This window comes from Pongo abelii, chromosome 20, assembly GCF_028885655.2.
Source record: "Pongo abelii isolate AG06213 chromosome 20, NHGRI_mPonAbe1-v2.0_pri, whole genome shotgun sequence".
NCBI classification, from domain to species: domain Eukaryota; kingdom Metazoa; phylum Chordata; class Mammalia; order Primates; family Hominidae; genus Pongo; species Pongo abelii.
Window position 1 is genome coordinate 8,358,770 of NC_072005.2, and position 14,614 is coordinate 8,373,383.

Consider the following 14,614-nt stretch of genomic DNA (forward strand, 5'->3'; position numbering starts at 1 on the left):
CGCAGTGGCTCATACCTGTAATCCCAGCACTTTGGGAGGCCGAGGTGGGTGGATCACCTGAGGTCAGGAGTTAGAGACCAGCCTGGACATGGTGAAACCCCGTCCCTACTAAAATACAAAAACTAGCCAGGCGTGTTGGTGGGCACCTGTAATCCCAGCTACTCAGGAGGCTGAGGCAGGAGAATCATTTGAACCCAGGAGGCGGAAGTTGCAGTGAGCAGAGATTGCGCCACTGCACTCCAGCCTTGGCGACGGAGCGAGACTCCGTCTCAAAAAAAAAAAAAGAAAAGAAAAAAAGAAAAAGAAAAAAAAAATACACATAATATAAAATTGGTTATTTTAACAATTTTTAACTATGTTGGCCAAAGTAGCCCACACGCTGGGATTGGAGACCTGGTCTTGCCCACCGTGATCGCCCCAGCACAGTGCCTGGCATATAGTAGGTGCTCAAGGAACAATTGATCAGGATGACTTTGTCTTTGCTGGGTCAGAGGCCACATTCTAAAGGTCAGTTTTTGGCCAGGCACAGTGACTCACACCTGTCATCCCAGCACTTTGGGAGGCCGAAGCGAGTGAATCCCTTGAGCTCAGGAGTTCGAGACCAGCCTGGGCAACATGGCAAAATCCTGTCTCTACAAAATCTACAGAAATTAGGCAGGTCTGGTGGCACATGCCCGTAGTCCCAGCTGCTTGGGAGGCTGAGGTGGGAGGATCACTTGAGCCTGGGAGGTTGAGGTTGCAGTGAGCTGTGATTGTGACACTGCACTCCAGCCTGGGTGAGTGAGACCCATCTCAAAAAAAAAAAAAACATAAAACAGGGCTGGGCGTGGTGGCTCATGCCTGTAATCCTAGCACTTTGGGAGGCTGAGGTGGTGGATAGCCTAAGCTTAGGAGTTTGAGACCAGCCTGGGCAACATGGCGAAACCCCACCCCCTCTACTAGAATACAAAAAATTAGTGGGCGTGGTGGTGGGCACCTGTACTCCCAGCTACTCGGGAAGCTGAATCATGAGAATCACTTGATCCTGGAAGGCAGACGTTGCAGTGACTCGAGATTGCACCACTGCACTCCAGCCTGGGTGACAGAGTGAGCCTCTGTCTCAAAAAAAAAAAAAAAGGCTAGGCCAGGCACAGTGGCTCACACCTGTAATCCCAGCACATTGGGAGGCTGAGACAGGTGGATCACCTGAGGTCAGGAATTTGAGACCAGCATAGCCAACATAGTGAAACCCCGTTTGCACTAAAAATACAAAAAATTAGCCAGGCGTGGTGGTGCACACCTGTAATCCCAGCTACTCGGGAGGCTGAGGCTGGAGAATCGCTTGAACCCAGGAGGCAGAGGTTGCAGTGAGCGGAGATTGCGCCGTTGCACTCCAGCCTGGGCGACAAGAGGGAAACTCCGTCTCAAAAAAATGAATAAAATAAAAAATAGGTTGGGCGCGGTGGCTCACGCCTGTAATCCCAGCACTTTGGGAGGCCGAAGCGGGCGGATCACGAGGTCAGGAGATCGAGACCATCCTGGCTAACACGGTGAAACCCCGTCTCTACTAAAAATACAAAAAATTAGCTGGGCGTGGTGGCGGGCGCCTGTAGTCCCAGCTACTCGGGAGGCTGAGGCAGGAGAATGGCACTAACCCAGGAGGTGGAGCTTGCAGTGAGCTGAGATTGCGCCACTGCACTCCAGCGTGGGTGACAGAGCGAGATTCCATCTCAAAAAATAAATAAATAAATATAAAATAAAAAATAAAGAGCAGTTTTTAGAATAAAATCTAGAGCCAACTCAAGGCTACAGTATAGACTCTTTTGTAGATTGCTCACAGCAGGTGCCCTTAAGACCCTGGATCTGTGATGTGTTTTGTGCTGTGGGACACATGGCTTCAAAGAAGTCCCTGAAAATCAGATCATGAAAAGGTCGTCAGGTCGGGGAAGTAATTGATCAGTTCTCTCAGTTTAAGAAGCTGGGGAAGAGGAGGAGCTTGCATTCTGGGATAGCCTGGGATAGCTATGCCTCTACTCAGAAAGAGGTTGGGGGCTTGGGGGTGGACAGGCCAGACGGTGACCATCTGAACCTACTCCTCACTGGGGTTTTCCTCCCTCCCTTTCCTGTCCACTGCTGCTGGGAGGGATTTGCTGTCCTGGCATCTGGCCCAGCTGACGGGGCCAAGTGTATGAGTGGCGGCCTGCACGTCAGCCCTCGAGTGTGCAGTTTCAGATTCCAGAGAATGAGCTGGCTCGGAGCCCTGCTGAGTCAATGCCCTTCTCCTTGCCAGTGCTCCGAGCCAACCTGCCCCGAGTTCTTCCTGGCAGGCTGGTTTTCTGTGCCAGCCTCCCCTTCCTGACAGGGTATAGGGGAATTGGTAGGGAAGAGGCAGAGGAGATCGGTGCAAGTTTGAATGAATACTTAGCCTTGTGGAATGAATGTGGTGCAGCCCTTTAGCCTCACTCAATACTTCCTTTGTCCCAACTCTATCCCTACCCCAGGCTCAGAATGTTGGGGTATCTCCACCTGCCTGGGAACTTCAAACATACAGGGGCTGGGCTGAGAGGGCAGCAGCACCTTCGTTCAGTGCGTGAGTGAATGAATGAATAAGGGAGAGAAAGAGGAAGGTCCTCCGTGTCTGAAACTTTTTTTTTTTTTTTTTTTTGACACAGAGTCTCACTCTGTCACCCAGGCTGGAGCGCTGTGGCACAATCTCAGCTCACTGCAACCTCCGTCTCCTGAGTTCAAGCGATTCTCCTGACACAGTCTCCCGAGTAGCTGTAGGCACATGCCACCACACCCAGCTAATTTTTTATTTTTAGTAGAGACGAGGTTTCACCATGTTGGCCAGGCTGGTCTCGAACTCCCGACCTCAGGTGATCCGCCTCCCCCTCGGCCTCCCAAAGTGCTGCAATTACAGGCGTGAGCCACCGCGCCCGGCCACAGACTTTTATTTTATTTCTTTTTTAGAGACAGGATCTCACTCTGTTGCCCAGGCTGGAGTGCAGTGGCACCATTGTGGCTCACTGCAGCCTCTACCTCCTGGGCTCAAGTGAGCCTCCCACCTCAGCCTCCCAAGTAGCTGGGACCACAGGCATGGGCGACCGCCCTGGCTTCCTCCCTTCCTTGTGTCTCCTCTTTCTGTTCTCTAAGTTCCTGCTTTATTATAGGCAAAGCTCAGGACATTAAAGACCTGGCGGTAGAGGGTAGGCAATGGGGGTGAGGCCCTGATCCAAGTCCTGCCGCTAAGGCACTCATAATTTCGGGCTCAGGGGAGAAATGGAAGTCAAAGAATCTCATAAACACAGCCGCGATGACGAACCATTTCACAGGAAGGAACATGCGAGCCCAGAGAAGTTTCTCCTGGTCTTGGGATGGAGGTCACAGGAAGCCTCCGCAAGGCAAGAACTTTTGGTGAGTTCTGGGCTCCACTGAACTCAGCTCTTTTTCTTTTCCTTCCTTCCGTCCTTCCTTCCTTCCTTTCCTTCTTCCTTTCTTTCCCTCCTTCCTTCCTTTCTCTTTCTTTCCTTTCTCTCTCTCTCTCTCCTTCTTCCCTCCCTCCCTCTCTGTCTCTTTCTTTTTCCTTCCTTCCTTATTTTTTTATTTTATTTATTTATTTTTTTGAGACGGAGTCTCGCTCTGTCGCCCAGGCTGGAGTGCAGTGGCGTGATCTCGGCTCACTGCAACCTCTGCCTCCAGGTTCACGCCATTCTCCTGCCTCAGCCTCGAGTAGCTGGGACTACAGGCGCCCGCCACGATGCCCGGCTAATGTTTTGTATTTTTAGTAGAGACGGGGTTTCACCGTGTTAGCCAGGATGGTCTCGATCTCCTGACCTCGTGATCCGCCCGCCTCGGCCTCCCAAAGTGCTGGGATTACAGGCGTGAGCCACTGCACCCGGCTCTTTCCTTCTTTCCTTCTTTCTCTCTCTTTTCTTTTCTTTCATTTTGAGACGTATTCTGGCTCTGTCGCCCAGGCTGGAGTGCAATGGCGCCATCTCGGCGCACTGCAACCTCCACCTCCCGGGTTCAAGCGATTCTACTGCCTCAGCCTCCCGAGTAGCTGGGACTACAGGCGCGCACTACCAAGCCCGGCTAAATTTTTTTTGTATTTTTGGTAGAGACTGGGTTTCACGATGTTGGCCGGGCTGGTCTGGAAGTCTTGACCTCAGGCGTGCGCCCTCTCCGCCACTGGGCAAGGCGGGGGAGGAATAGCGGGCTTGGAATTCCACACTAGAGGCGGGCACCGTGGGGGAAAGAAGAGTCACGTCTCCCACGGTTCGCAGAGGAAGGCTTGCCTGAGCCTGGAGCGGGGGCGGGAGAGCCACAGTTTGGCATCCCCAAGGCATCCCCCAGCCCGCAGACTACCTAGGCCTCCAGAGGACAGGACCCCACCCCCGGCCACAGGCCCTGCCCCCAGCACTCTCCGCACCCCGCCTCCAAGACTCCTCCGCCCACTCCGCACCCAACTTATAAAAACCGTCCTCGGGCGCGGCGGGGAGAAGCCGAGCTGAGCGGATCCTCACACGACTCTGATCCGATTCTTTCCAGCAGCTTCTGCAACCAAGCTGGTCTTATCCCTGGTCCTCCGCGTCTCCAGTCCTCGCACCTGGAACCCCAACGTCCCCGAGAGTCCCCGAATCCCCGCTCCCAGGCTACCTAAGAGGATGAGCGGTGCTCCGACGGCCGGAGCAGCCCTGATGCTCTGCGCCGCCACCGCCGTGCTCCTGAGCGCTCAGGGCGGCCCCGTGCAGTCCAAGTCGCCGCGCTTTGCGTCCTGGGACGAGATGAATGTCCTGGCGCACGGACTCCTGCAGCTCGGCCAGGGGCTGCGCGAACACGCAGAGCGCACCCGCAGTCAGCTGAGCGCGCTGGAGCGGCGCCTGAGCGCGTGCGGGTCGGCCTGCCAGGGAACCGAGGGGTCCACTGCCCTCCCGTTAGCCCCTGAGAGCCGGGTGGACCCTGAGGTCCTTCACAGCCTGCAGGTACGTGTCCCCAGGGCCGGTTCTCTGCGTCCCTACTGGCTCTCCTGGCTTGGAAGGGTATGGACAGGAGTGGGGGGTGGGGGTGGGGTGCGCAACTGTGGCTCCCTGGGGTCCCCTGCGTCAAGGGATGGGCTCCCCTTTAGGAAGCCGAGGAGGGAGGTTCGCTCGAGGCCGGGAGTTCAAGACCACCTAAAGCAAAATAGCGAGACCCCCATCTCTTCTACACACACACACATAAAATAAAATAAATAAAATAAATAAAATAAAATAAAATATAAAATAAAATAAAATAAAATAAATTAAAAAATGACCGGGCGCAGTGGCTCATGGAGCCTCCACCTGCTGTCGAGACTAGCCTGGCCAACATGGAGAAACCTCGTCTCTACTAAAAATACAAAAAAATAGCCTGGCATGGTGTGCATGCCTGTAATCCCAGCTACTTGGGAGGCTGAGGAAGGAGAATCTCGAACCCGGGAGGCGGTGGTTGCAGTGAGCCGAGATCGCACCACTGCACTCCAGCCTGGGCAACAGAGTGAGACTCCTTCTCAAAAAAACAATAGTAATAAAATAAAAATAAGGCCAGGCGCGGTGGCTCACGCTTGTAGTCGCAGCACTTTGGGAGGGTGAGGCGGGTGGATCACCTGAGGTCAGGAGTTCAAGACCAGCCTGACCAACACAGTGAAACCCCGTCTCTACTAAAAATACAAAAATTAGTTGGGAGTGGTGGCGGGCGCCTGTAATCCCAGCTACTGGGGAGGCTGAGGCAGGAGAACTGCTTGAACCTGGGAGGCGGAGGTTGCAGTGAGCCGGGATCATGCCATTGCACTCCAGCCTGGACGACAGAGCTCGACTCCGTCTCAAAATAATAATAATAATAAATAAAATAAAATACAAATACAAAAATTAGCCAGGTGTGGTGGCAGCTACTTGGGAGGCTGAGACACAAGAATCACTTGAGTCTGGGAGGCAGAGGTTGCAGTGAGCCAAGATTGCACCACTGCACTCCAACCTGGGTGACAGAGCGAGACTCTGTCTGAAAAAATAAAAAATAAGCCAGGCATAGAGCTGCACGGCTGTAGTCCCAGCTACACAGGAGGCTGAAAACAGGAGGATCGCTTGACCCCAGGAGTTGGAGGCTGCAGTGAGCTGTGACAGCACCACTGCACTCCAACCTGGGCGAGAGAACGAGACCCCGTCATTGGGAAAAAAAAGAAAAAAGAAAGATAGACTCCCTTGCCTGGCCTCAGTGGATGGAGATTTGGAGGGATGGATGAGTGGATGAATTAAGAGGTTGGGGAAGGCAAGCTGGGTCCTCACCAAGGTTTTCACCCCTCCGCAGACACAACTCAAGGCTCAGAACAGCAGGATCCAGCAACTCTTCCACAAGGTGGCCCAGCAGCAGCGGCACCTGGAGAAGCAGCACCTGCGAATTCAGCGTCTGCAAAGCCAGGTAACCCTAGGATCAAGGGAGAAAAGTTCCCTCTGATAGCTGGGACCCCAGGTGGGGAGGGTGGTGGTGAGAACTGGACCTGTGGTTGGGGACGTGGGGCCAGGCAGGACCTGACACCGTCCTCCCATCCCATCCTAGTTTGACCTCCTGGACCCCAAGCACCTAGACCATGAGGTGGCCAAGCCTGCCCGAAGAAAGAGGCTGCCCGAGATGACCCAGCCAGTTGACCTGGCTTACAATGTCAGCCGCCTGTACCGTGAGTGTCTGGCCCTCGATGCCCTCCGGTGGCCACCCCTACCCCACCACTTGCCATTGCTGGTCCTCTCCTTGTCAGGTCCACCTTAAGGAGAAGATGTCATGGCCTGGAGTCCCCGAGGGCTCACCAGTCTCTGGGTCAAAGCTGATGGGAGCACCTCCTTCCCCAGCCCTGACCTGGCCCAGCCAGGCCACCCAACCCTTCTCCCCTGCAAGCCAGTGGGCTGTCCCTGAAGCCCTGCTGGTCACTGATCGGAAGAGAGGTGAAGAAAGAGATCTTGAGGGACTTGAGCTGCAGGGGTGCTGGAGAAGGTAGAAATGGGGTTCGGGGTGCCAGCCTGAAGGTTAGAACCTTCTAGGGGAGGGTGTCATGGAGCAGGGGGTGCCAGGTAGGAGTGTTCGTAGATTTGGGCCCTCCACACTGTCTTGGGATGTGTGGGAATTAGGGCTGGGAACCCCCAGCTCCCAGGCCAGAAACATTCTTGCATCTTCCAAACCAATGCTCCAGGTCCCTGACCCCTCTTCCTCCTCCCTCTCTTGTTCTCCTCCTCCCTCCCCGCCCCCACCGGCCCCCTCCCGGCCGCAGAAAGTGGGCTTTTGCTGCCACCACAAGTTGTAGGTGTTTTATTCCCAAATCTCCATTCATCTCGAACCACAGCCCGTCCACGTGTGTCCGACGCGGACTCACCGTTCTCACTCTAAGTTCACGGCTCCACACGGTTTCCCTGTGGTCCTCGTCCTTCCCTGCCTCTGTGGCTGTCCACAGCCAACTGGGTGAAAGTTTGGATCCCCCTCTCACACCCTAGGGTCAGCTGCAGGCTTCCAGCACTGTAGACCTGAGGGTTCTCTCCTCCCCAAGCTCCTGCTCCTTCCCACGTCCGCGCCGCCCGCCCCCAACCCGGCCAGGCTGGCATCTGAGCGTGGTCAGGGTCCTGTCCACCCTCCCAAAGCCACCGTCCCAGGATGAGGGGCTTCTGGAGGGTGACAGGGGAAGGCACAAGTCCTGGCTGGGAAATGCGGTGCAAGGGAGCAGGGATTCTGTGGGTTCCGGACTCCCAGACTCTTGGCTCAGGCCCGCCAAGTAGGAGAAAGTTCAGAGCTGGGAAGGCAAACAGCTGGCATTCATGGAAGCCACACTGGTGGTTTGGCCGCGTGCCCATCCTTACTGGATGGGAGGAAAGTAGGGGAAAGGGGAGATGCCTGAGGGGCCGGAAAGCGTCTTCCTGGTCACTCTGGGCCCGCCCCCACCCCCACCATGCAGACTCATTTCAACCTTTCCCCTACTTTTCCGGCTGGGCTGGGGGCGGTTCCTCCCAGTCTGGAGAGTCTAAGCCTCCAGACGTGCTCAACGCCATGCTCCCCTCCTCCCTCCCTCTTTCTTTCCTCAACCCTGCCTCCTCTTCCTCTAGGAGCTAGGACCCCAGGCAGAGCTTCTGAGATGCTCCTGCTCAGCACAGTTCTTCCTCCCCGTTCTGGACCTGCTGCCTCATTCATTCCTTCATTCATTCATTTATCAAGACTTTTTTGTTTGCTTTTTGAGACAGAGTCTCTCTCTGTTGCCCAGGCTGGAGTGCAGTGGCACAATCTCAGCTTACTGCAACCTCTGCCTCCCGCTGGGTTCAAGTGATTCTCCTGCCTCAGCCTCTCAAGTAGCTGGGATTATAGGCGCCTACCGCCACCACGCCCAGCTAATTTTTATTCATTCATCAAGTCTTTTTTTTTTTTTTTTTTTTTTTTTTTTTTTTTTTTTTTTGAGACAGAGTCTCACTCTGTCATCCAGGTTGGAGTGCAATGGCTCAATCTCAGCTCACTGCAACCTCTGCCTCCCGGGTTCAAGCGATTCTCCTGCCTCTGCCTCCCAAGGAGCTGGGATTACTGGCATCCACCATCACACCCAGCTAATCTTTGTATGTTTTACTAGAGATGGAGTTTGGCCATGTTGACCAGGCTGGTCTCAAACTCCTGACTGATCCGCCCGCCTCCCAAAGTGCTGGATTACAGGCATCAGCCACTGCGCCCAGCCCATTCATCAAGTCTTTATTGAGCAGCTGCTATGCGCTGGGGCCTGTGTGGATGCTGGTGCCAGGCTGTGGGCAGAGCTGCTCCTTGTCCCCAGCCTCATGGAGCCTCCATTTAGTCAGAGGAGAGACCACTAGGTGACTCCAGTGTCCAGGAGTGGGAAGTCCTTGCTCAATTCCCATTTGGGGAGGTCTGGCCTGTTCTGGGGGTGAGGTAAGGCAAGATGTCCTTCCAGAAGCTGGGACCCAGAGAGAGAAGTGAGGAAAGAGAGTCCCGCCGGGCGCAGTGGTTCACACATGTAATCCCAGAACTTTGGGAGGCCAAGGCTGGCAGATCACGAGGTCAGGAGATCGAGACCAGCCTGGCCAACATGGTGAAACCCCCGTCTCTACTAATAATACAAAAACTAGTCAGGCGTGGTGGCACGTGCCTGTAGTCCCAGCTGCTCCGGAGGCTGAGGCAGGAGAATTGCTTGAACCTGGGAGGCGGAAGTTGCAGTGAGCCAAGATTACGCCACTGCACTCCAGCCTGGCGACAGAGTGAGACTCCGTATCAAAAAAAAAAAGAGAGAGTCCCAGGCAGGGGGAACAGCATGTGCAAAGTCCCTGTGGCAGGACAGTGTGTGGTACAAGGGTGGGAAGAAAGCCTGTGTGCCAGGAAAGGTGTGGGTACAGCATGGCAGGAGGATAGGCACAGGGGGTGGTCCTCCGGGTGCCTTGTGGACCATGCTGAGGAAGGACATAGGGAGTCATGGAAGAGGTTAGGCAGATGGCAGAGGTGGTCATGAGATCAGATTTGCCTTTTGCTTCCCTGATCATCCGCTGTTAAGCCCCCAGATATGCCTGGCTCCTGAGACCCCCTCAGGGGCTGCCCTCCTCTTTCAACTCTCCACTTTATCTCCCTTCAGGGCTGCCTAGGGATTGCCAGGAGCTGTTCGAGGACGGGGAGAGGCAGAGTGGACTATTTGAGATCCAGCCTCAGGGGTCTCCTCCATTTTTGGTGAACTGCAAGATGACCTCAGGTAGGGTGTGTTAGTCCACCAGGGGCCTCTCTCCCCATAGGCCCTGTTGTCTTTCTTTAAATTGAAAACAAACCAAAAAGGCAGGGTCTTGCTATGTTGCCCACGCTGGTCTTTTTTTTTTTTTTTTTTTTTTTGAGACGGAGTTTTGCTCTTGGAGCTGGAATGCAATGCCGCGATCTCAGCTCACTGAAACCTCCGCCTCCCGGGGTTCAAGCAATTCTCCAGCCTCAGCCTCCCCAGTAGCTGAGACTACAGGTGCGAGCAACCACACCCAGCTTAGTTTTGTATTTTTAGTAGAGACGGGGTTTCACCATGTTGGTCTGGCTGGTCTCAAACTCCTGACCTCAAATGATTTGCCGACTTCGGCCTCCCAAAATGCTGGGATTACAGGCATTAGCCACTGTGCCTGGCCTCTTTTCTTTAAAATGCAGCCCTTGTCTGGGTGTAGTGGCTCACACCTGTAATCCCGACACTTTGGGAGGCCTATTGTGAGGATCACTTGAGTCCAGAAGTTCGAGACCAGCCTGGACAACATAATGAGAGCTCATCTTTACAAAAAATTTTGTAAAAGTAAAAAAAAAAGGCCAAGTGCAGTGGCTCACACCTGTAATCCCAGCACTTTGGGAGGCTGAGGCAGGCAGATCACGAGGTCAGGAGTTCGAGACCAGCCTGACCAACATGGTGAAACCCCGTCTCTACTAAAAATACAAAAATTAGCCAGGCATGGTGGTGTGCGCCTGTAATCCCAGCTACTCAGGTGGCTGAGGCAGCAGAATTTCTTGAACCTAGGAGGCGGAGGTGAGCCGAGATGACGCCACCGCACTCCAGCCTGGGCGACAGAGTGAGACTCCATCCCCCCACCAAAAAAATAAAAAAGAGAGAAAACAAAATAAAATAAAATAAAATAAAATTCAGCCCTTGCTGGGCATGGTGGCATACACCTGTAGTCCCAGCTACTCGGGAAGCCAAGGCAGGAGGGTCGCTTCAGCCCAGGAGTTACAGGCTGCAGTGAGCTGTGATCACACCTGTGAATAGCCACCACACTCCAACCTGGGCAACACAACAAAACCTCATTTCCAAAAAAAAAAAAAAAAAAAATTGCTGAGCACGGTGGCTTACAGCTGAAATGCCAGAACTTTGGGAGGCCGAGGCAGGCAAATCACTTGAGGTCAGGAGTTCAAGACCAGCCTGGCCAACATGGTGAAACCCTATCTCTACCAACATAAACATTAGCCGGGCGTGGTGGCAGGTGCCTGTGATTCCAGCTGCTTGTGTGGCTGAAGCACAAGGATCGCTTGAGCCCCGAAGGCAGAAGTTGCAGTGAGCTGAGATTGCGGCACTGCGATCCAGCCTGGGCAACAGAGTGAGACTCCATCGCTAAAAAAAAAAAAAAAAAAAAAAAAAGCAGCTTTTTTTTCCATTGAGAAGAAGTCCTTTCCATTACAAGAGGTTACAACACAGGGTTTTGTGGTTGAGAAATGCAGAGGAAGACCCAGTTCAGCTGGCCCAGAGAGGCTTTGCAGATTTCCACTGCCTACTCCCTCCCACACTCCGTTCCTGCTGGGTTCTTAGGACAAAGATCTTCCCAAGGCCAGCCCATAATATTCCTCCCTCTGACCCACCCTCCTCGAGTCCTCCAGGGATGAGTGAGGGAGCTGCTGTCTTCCTGGGTTTGGAGGGGGTTTGGTGCTTGGCAGCCAGATGAGGGAGTGGGGTCCTCTGTGAAGAGGGACTTCCGGGTGACCTTGTACCTTTCTGGGCAGATGGAGGCTGGACAGTAATTCAGAGGCGCCACGATGGCTCGGTGGACTTCAACCGGCCCTGGGAAGCCTATAAGGCGGGGTTCGGGGATCCCCAAGGTAGGTGTTTCTAGCGGGGACGGAGGCAGGGGAGGAAGAGGGAGCCTCAGAAGCAGCCCTGCCTCACGGAGTGGCCTCTCTTACTCCAGGCGAGTTCTGGCTGGGCCTGGAGAAGGTGCATAGCATCACGGGGGACCGCAACAGCCGCCTGGCCGTGCAGCTGCGGGACTGGGATGGCAACGCCGAGTCGCTGCAGTTCTCTGTGCACCTGGGTGGCGAGGACACGGCCTACAGCCTGCAGCTCACTGCGCCCGTGGCCGGCCAGCTGGGCGCCACCACCGTCCCACCCAGCAGCCTCTCCGTACCCTTCTCCACCTGGGACCAGGATCACGACCTCCGCAGGGACAAGAACTGCGCCAAGAGCCTCTCTGGTGAGCAGGCCCTGCCCTGCCACACCCAGCCAGCAGCTTCCCTCCTTATCTTTCTGCTGCTCTGTCCTGCCTTCAACCCCACATTGCATCTGTTTCCTGCCCCCACCTCTTCCTTACATGCCGTGTGTGTGATTGGGCCACTAACTTAGCCTATCTGGCCTCAGTTTTCCCATCCTGAAAAGGGTCTTGACCATCTTTACTTTTATTTACTTATGTATTTATTTATTTATTTATTTTTTTGAGATGGAGTCTCACTCTGGTGCCCAGGCTGGAGTGCAGTGGCGCGATCTTGGCTCACTGCAAGCTCCGCCTCCCGAGTTCACGCCATTCTCCTGCCTCAGCCTCCCAAATAGCTGGGACTATCGGTGCCCGCCACCATGCCCGGCTAATTTTTTTGTATTTTTAGTAGAGACGGGGTTTCACTGTGTTAGCCAGGATGGTCTTGATCTCCTGACCTCGTGATCTGCCCACCTCGGCCTCCCAAAGTGCTGTGATTACAGGCGTGAGCCACCGCGCCTGGCCTACTTATTTATTTTTTGAGACGGAGTCTCGCTGTGTCTCCCAGGCTGGAGTACAAGTGATGTGATCTTGGCTCACTGCAGCCTCCGCCTCTTGGGTTCAAGTGATTCTCCTGCCTCAGCCTTCTGAGTAGCTGGGATTACAGGCTCCCGACACCACGCACAGATAATTGTTTTGTATTTTTAGTAGAGATGGGGTTTCACCATGTTGGCCAGGGTGGTCTTGAACTCCTGACCTCAAGTGATCCGCCCATCTCGGCCTCCCAAAGTGTTGGGATTACAGGCGTGAGCCACCATGTCCGGCCACAAACATCTTTATAATGGTGCTCCACAGGATTCTTTTTTTTTTTTTTTTTTTGAAACAGGGTCTCACTCTGTTGCCTAAGCTGGAGTGCAGTGGTGCGATCTCGGCTCATTGCAACTTCCACCTCCCGGGTTCAAGCAATTCTCAAAAAAAAAAAAAATTAGTCAGGCACAGTGGCTCACACTTGTAATCCCAGCACTTTGGGAGGCTGAAGCAAGTGGATCACTTGAGCCCAGGAGACCAACCTGAGCAACATGGCGAAATTCCGTCTCAACTAAAAATACAAAAAACTAGCTGGGCATGGTGGTGCATGCCTGTGTTCCCATCTACTTGGGAGGCTGAGTTGGGAGGATCTCTTGAGCCTAGGAGATCAAGGCTGCAGTGAGCTGAGACTGAGCCACTGCACTCAAGCCTGGGTGACAGAGTGAGACCCTGCCTCAAAAGAAAAAGAAAAAATCCAGGCATGGTGGCTCACACCTGTGGTCCCAGCTACTTGGGAGGCCCAGGTAGAAGAATCACTTGAGCCCGTAAGGTTGACGCTGCATTGAGCCATCACACCACTGCACTCCAGCCTGGGCAACAGAGCCAGGCCCTGTCTCAAAAAAAAGTTTTTTTTAACTTAAAAATAAGGCTGGGCGTGGGGGCTCACACCTGTAATCCCAGCACTTTGGGAGGCCGAGGTGGGTGGATCACCTGAGGTCAGGAGTTCAAAACTAGCCTGGCCAACATGGTGAAACCCTGTCTCTACTAAAAATACAAAAATTAGGCCAGGCGCAGTGGGTCATACCTGCAATCCCAGCACTTTGGGAGGCTGAGGCGGGTGGATCACATGAGGTAAGGAGTTTGAGACCAACCTGGCCAACATGGTGAAACCCCGTCTCTACTAAAAATACAAAAACTAGCCAGGCGTGGTGGCGGGTGCCTGTAATCCCAGCTACTCAGGAGGGTGAGGCACGAGAATCCCTTGAACCTGGGAGGCAGAGGTTGCAGTGAGCTGAGACTGTGCCACTGCACTCCAGCCTGGGTGACAGAGTCAGACTCAATCTCAAAAAAAAAAAGTCAAGTCCAAAGCCCAGCCTGGTCCCCAACCTGCCTCATCCTCAACCCTATCCCCATCTCCTTTCAGCCCCATTGGTGGCTCAAAGAACCTGACCATGTTCCCTCTCTCCTGACCCTGGCAGGAGGCTGGTGGTTTGGCACCTGCAGCCATTCCAACCTCAACGGCCAGTACTTCCGCTCCATCCCACAGCAGCGGCAGAAGCTTAAGAAGGGAATCTTCTGGAAGACCTGGCGGGGCCGCTACTACCCACTGCAGGCCACCACCATGTTGATCCAGCCCACGGCAGCAGAGGCAGCCTCCTAGCGTCCTGGCTGGGCCTGGTCCCAGGCCCACGAAAGACGGTGACTCTTGGCTCTGCCCGAGGATGTGGCCACTCCCTGCCTGGGCAGGGGCTCCAAGGAGGGGCCATCTGGAAGCTTGTGGACGGAGAAGAAGACCACGACTGGAGAAGCCCCCTTTCTGAGTGCAGGGGGGCTGCATGCGTTGCCTCCTGAGATCAAGGCTGCAGGATATGCTCAGATTCTGGAGGCGTGGACTGAGGGGCATGGAGCTTCACTCCTTGCTGGCCAGGGAGTTGGGGACTCAGAGGGACCACTTGGGGCCGGCCAGACTGGCCTCAATGGCGGACTCAGTCACATTGACTGACAGGGGGACCAGGGCTCGTGTGGGTCGAGAGCGCCCTCATGGTGCTGGTGCTGTTGTGTGTAGGTCCCCTGGGGACACAAGCAGGCGCCAATGGTGTCTGGGCGGAGCTCACAGAGTTCTTGGAATAAAAGCAACCTCAGAACACTTTGTT

At 54.4% G+C, this 14,614-nt stretch overlaps 1 protein-coding gene across 1 annotated transcript; it reads left to right on the forward strand.

Annotated features, from left to right (window-relative positions):
* Positions 1-4,643: 4,643 nt before the first annotated feature.
* ANGPTL4 (angiopoietin like 4) lies at positions 4,644-14,608 on the forward strand. The gene is made up of 7 exons (XM_002828585.5): positions 4,644-4,961; positions 6,301-6,411; positions 6,550-6,667; positions 9,593-9,706; positions 11,470-11,565; positions 11,655-11,936; positions 13,940-14,608. The coding sequence occupies exons 1-7, from the start codon at positions 4,644-4,646 to the stop codon at positions 14,119-14,121; spliced, it is 1,221 nt and encodes a 406-aa protein (XP_002828631.1). The 3' UTR covers positions 14,122-14,608.
* The last annotated feature ends 6 nt before the right edge of the window (positions 14,609-14,614 follow it).

Excerpts from the sequence above, each read along its gene's own strand:
- ANGPTL4 (XM_002828585.5), top strand. The coding sequence starts at position 4,644 with ATGAGCGGTGCTCCGACGGCCGGAGCAGCCCTGATGCTCTGCGCCGCC. Across the intron at positions 4,962-6,300 it reads AGGTCCTTCACAGCCTGCAG|ACACAACTCAAGGCTCAGAA; the intron begins GTACGTGTCCCC and ends ACCCCTCCGCAG. Across the intron at positions 11,566-11,654 it reads GGGGTTCGGGGATCCCCAAG|GCGAGTTCTGGCTGGGCCTG; the intron begins GTAGGTGTTTCT and ends CTCTTACTCCAG.